The 4,534-nt window shown below is 41.3% G+C and overlaps 1 protein-coding gene across 1 annotated transcript; it reads left to right on the top strand.

Annotated features, from left to right (window-relative positions):
• Positions 1-601: 601 nt before the first annotated feature.
• On the top strand, positions 602-2,113 carry LOC125753218 (G2/mitotic-specific cyclin-B1). Its single transcript, XM_049098672.1, has one exon. The coding sequence runs from the start codon at positions 722-724 to the stop codon at positions 1,997-1,999; it is 1,278 nt and encodes a 425-aa protein (XP_048954629.1). The 5' UTR covers positions 602-721; the 3' UTR covers positions 2,000-2,113.
• Positions 2,114-4,534: the final 2,421 nt, after the last annotated feature.

Here is a 4,534-nt window from a genome sequence, read left to right as displayed (position 1 = left end):
GAGCCCAATGCAGGACTCAATCTCATGACCCTGAGATCATGACCTGAACCAAAATCAAGAGAGAGACACTTAACCGACTGAGCCAAGCATCCCCTCAGCATGATTTTTATAACTCTTGAATATTCTAAGATAGATTAATATATTTTTCCAGATTTTATTTATTTATTCATGATAGACACACACACACAGAGAGAGAGAGAGAGAGAGAGAAGCAGAGACAGAGGCAGAGGGAGAAGCAGGCTCCATGCAGGGAGCCTGACATGGGACTTAATCCTGGGTCTCCAGGATCATGCCCTGGGCTGAAGGCGGCACTAAAACCGCTGCCACCGGGATTAGAGCCACCGGGCTGCCCCTCTAAGATAAATTAGATAGACTTTTTACTCATGGAACAATGTGCCATAATAAGATTCAAGATGGGCAAAAGGAATGGCTTTATTTTTTAAAAAATGAGAGAAGAGTTGACATAAAAATAAGGTGGGGAAAAAGAACCAAAATGCTATTTCTACTATAAACATATTCCTAGGCAGATCAATTTTAGAAGCAATATATGGAGGTTTAGGACCTGGTAGAAATTACCTTAAAATTATCCATTCAGCCGGCGTGCTGCGGAGGAACGGCTGTTGACCCGCGGGCCTCGGCTCTCGGCTCCCGGCTCCCGGCTCCCGGCTCCCGGCTCGTCGGCGGCTCCCGCGCTCTCCTCTCCCCCCGTGAAGACGCGGCCATGGCGCTCCGGGTCACCAGGAACACAAAAGTGAATGTTGAAAACAAGGCGAAGATCGGTATGGCAGGGGCAAAGCGGGTGCCTCTGGCCTCTGCTGCAGCCTCCAAGCCCGGCCTGAGGCCAAGAACTGCTCTGGGAGACATTGGTAACAAAGTCAGTGAACAACCACAAGCCAAACTGCCTCTGAAAAAGGAAGCAAAAACTGCGGTTCCTGGAAAAGTCATTGCTAAAAAAATACCAAAGCCTCTAGAGAAGGCACCTGAGCCTGTCCCTGTCCCGGAACCAGAGCTGGAACCTGAGCCGGTTAAAGAAGAAAAACTTTCGCCCGAGCCTATTTTGGTTGATACTCCCTCTCCAAGCCCGATGGAAACATCTGGATGTGCTCCTGCAGAAGAATATCTGTGTCAGGCTTTCTCTGATGTAATTCTTGCAGTGAATGATGTAGATGCAGAAGATGGAGCTGATCCAAACCTTTGTAGTGAATACGTGAAAGATATTTATGCTTATCTGAGACAACTTGAGGAAGAACAAGCAGTCAAACCAAAATACCTACTGGGTCGTGAAGTCACTGGAAACATGAGAGCCATCCTAATTGACTGGCTAGTACAGGTTCAAATGAAATTCAGGTTACTGCAGGAGACCATGTACATGACTGTTTCCATTATTGATCGGTTCATGCAGAATAACTGTGTGCCCAAGAAGATGCTGCAGCTGGTTGGTGTCACTGCCATGTTTATTGCAAGCAAATATGAGGAAATGTACCCTCCAGAAATTGGTGACTTTGCCTTTGTGACTGACAATACTTACACTAAACACCAAATCAGACAGATGGAAATGAAGATTCTAAGATCTTTAAATTTTGGTCTGGGCCGCCCTCTACCCCTGCATTTCCTTCGGAGAGCATCTAAGATTGGAGAGGTTGATGTTGAGCAACATACTTTGGCCAAATACCTGATGGAGCTATCTATGTTGGACTACGATATGGTACACTTTCCTCCTTCTCAGATTGCAGCAGGAGCTTTTTGCTTAGCGCTGAAAATTCTCGATAATGGTGAATGGACACCAACTCTACAGCATTATCTGTCCTACACTGAAGAATCCCTTCTAAATGTTATGCAACACCTGGCTAAGAATATAGTCATGGTGAATCGTGGGCTTACAAAGCACATGACTATCAAGAACAAGTATGCCGCCTCTAAGCATGCTAAGATCAGCACTCTGGCACAGCTAAATTCTGCACTAGTTCAAGATTTAGCCAAGGCTGTGGCAAAGGTGTAACTTGTAAACATGCATTGGAGTATTGTAATATCTGCAAATAAAATTGGCACCATGTGCCATCTGTATATATTATATGTTACCTTTACTTTTAATAAAGCTTGTGGTCCTTTTTAACTTCTTACACCTTAACTCATTTGAATGTGGCTACTTTTCTACTTGAGGATAACCTAAAAGTTGTGTTAAAGGTCTGATGGGGAGTATAAGAAGTGCTTTTCAGTTTGTCGGGACCCAACTCACATACGTAATTGTTATTTGTGTGGTTGCTGTTTTACGTATCTGGCTTTGCTTTCTTAATATGGATTACTATGGTCATGAAGGCATTTAAAGCCCTTCTGTAGGGCATACTGCTCATAAGCCAAATCATCTTGGAGAATATGTAGCCTCGTTCTGCTTAAAAGTCTGCCACTTAATCCCTAAAATCCCCGTTTTCGGTTTCTTCTGGGTGGTAGCCATAACTCTTAGGTAGTTTTTACTTCTACCTCTACCACTATTTCTTAAATTATCAATTGTAGCTAGTACCAATTTTTTCACTTGGAAAAATAAGAACTTTATATTCTAATCCTACTGTACTTTTTCATTTTATTGATCAAATAAAAGTGGATCCTCAAAACATACAGAAGTATCTAAAAAAGTTAACTTACTCCTTACCCCCCACTCCTACAGCTCAATCTCATCCATCAGAAGGTACCAACAGTTTGGGATGTATCCTTCATGCCTTTTATAAACACAGACATGCATCTAAATTGTTAGAGGAATTTCTAAGAAATGGAATCATTCTCTACAAAAGCAATTTCTTTTAACATGTAGAGGCCTTGCCTGGACTTGGGCATTCCATTCCATCATACGGATGTGCTGCAGCGTATTCCATCATTCTGCTGGTGACCTTCACATTGCTTTTCCTCTTTGCTCCTACAGACAGAAGTATTTTTCATTAAATAACATACTTTCCTTTCTGTACGCTGGGTTCTCCAGGTTCTGTGTGTTCTAAGTTTTGGCTGGTACTGCCAGGTGACTTTTCAGTGCCCTCAGCAATGTACAAAAGCGCTGGATTTCTCTGCGTCCATGCCAGAGCTGAAGGTAATGATTCTCCATTTCCGTGAATTTGGCAAAAAAATTATCTTGTTGGCTGTTGTAATTTATAATTCTGATGGCTAGTTGAATAAATTTTTGTTGACTACTTCCCAATAAAAAAAAAAAAAAAAAAATTATCCATTCATGGGGGCGCCTGAGTGGCTCAGTCAGTTAAGGGTCTGTCTTCGGCTCAGGTCATGATATCAGGGTCCTGGGATCAAGCCTTGTGTTAGGCTCCCTGCTGGGCTGGGAGTCTGCTTCTCCCTCTCCCCCTCTACCTCTGCATCCCTACCCCTGCTCGTGCATGCACACACGCATGCTCTCACTCAAATAAATAAAATCCTTTTAAAAAATTATTCATACATGTGTATCTCCTGCAAAGTCACTGTGTACCCCCAGGAGTGTACGTAACTCCTTTTAAAGATAGCTTTCCTAGTATATGAATGCTATGAATGCAGGAACTTGGTGTTTTGTTTTGTTTTTTCACTGCTTGTGTTGGATATTTTCTGTTTGTCTCCCTGGATATACTTTCCAACCTTCTCTGTCACAGTATATATCCCGACACTGGGCTTCTTGCCTGAACTAATCCATTTTTTTAAACTTCCTTGCCTCACCCTCCTTCTGCCTATAAAAACCTTCCATTTTACACAACTCTTCAGAGCTCCTTTCTATTTGCTAGATAGGATCCTGCTATATTCATGAATTATTGAATAAAGCCAATTGGATCTTCAAATTTACTTAACTGAATTTTGCTTTTTAACACAAGCAATGTACCTAGCCCACGTAGTAAATTCTCAATAAGTACCTATCAAGTGAAAGACAAAAAGAGGGATAAATAATTGTTCTAAATGAAGGTGAAATCATCCAGGGACACAGACAAAAAAAAAAAAAAAATCAAAGTTCTCTTTTTTACAAACTTATATTGAAAAGACTTAAAAAGAAAAAAAAAAAAGCACAGAACTATGCTGGAGGTAGAAGAGCATGATTGGGAGAGGAGATGCCTGAGTCAGAGTCCTTTCCTGACCTTGAAGGACCTTATAATCTCAATAGCAGGCAGTTCATCTCACTAATAATAGAAGGAAATGAAGCAGGGACGGGAAAGAACACCACATAAAGCAAGTAAGCCAAGCTGGAAACAGCTAGTCATCATTTTGAAAGGGAACTATCACCACAGACAATTATGCTGATTTCCATCCAAACTCTATGTCTCTCTACAGCCCTGGACCACCTCAACTTTATTTTTTTTTTCACCTCAACTTTAGATCCATATGTCAGTAACTTATTTTCCTAAATTCAACTGCTTATAGTTTCTTGTTTCCATTTGGAATGTGTTTGATTTACAGTTTTCCTCAATATTCTGATGACTCTAATTATGGAAAACTCATTTTAACTGATTTTAATATGATCACAATTCTGATACCAGAAACCGGCTCTGTCATTGTCTAATCCTTCCCAGAACATTGG

Source organism: Canis lupus, chromosome 21 (genome assembly GCF_003254725.2).
Source record: "Canis lupus dingo isolate Sandy chromosome 21, ASM325472v2, whole genome shotgun sequence".
In the NCBI taxonomy this organism is placed as follows: Eukaryota; Metazoa; Chordata; class Mammalia; order Carnivora; family Canidae; genus Canis; species Canis lupus.
This window is presented reverse-complemented; position numbering and strand designations above follow the sequence as displayed.

Bases quoted from the DNA above. Each gene is read 5' to 3' on its own strand.
- LOC125753218 (XM_049098672.1), top strand. From the start codon at position 722: ATGGCGCTCCGGGTCACCAGGAACACAAAAGTGAATGTTGAAAACAAG.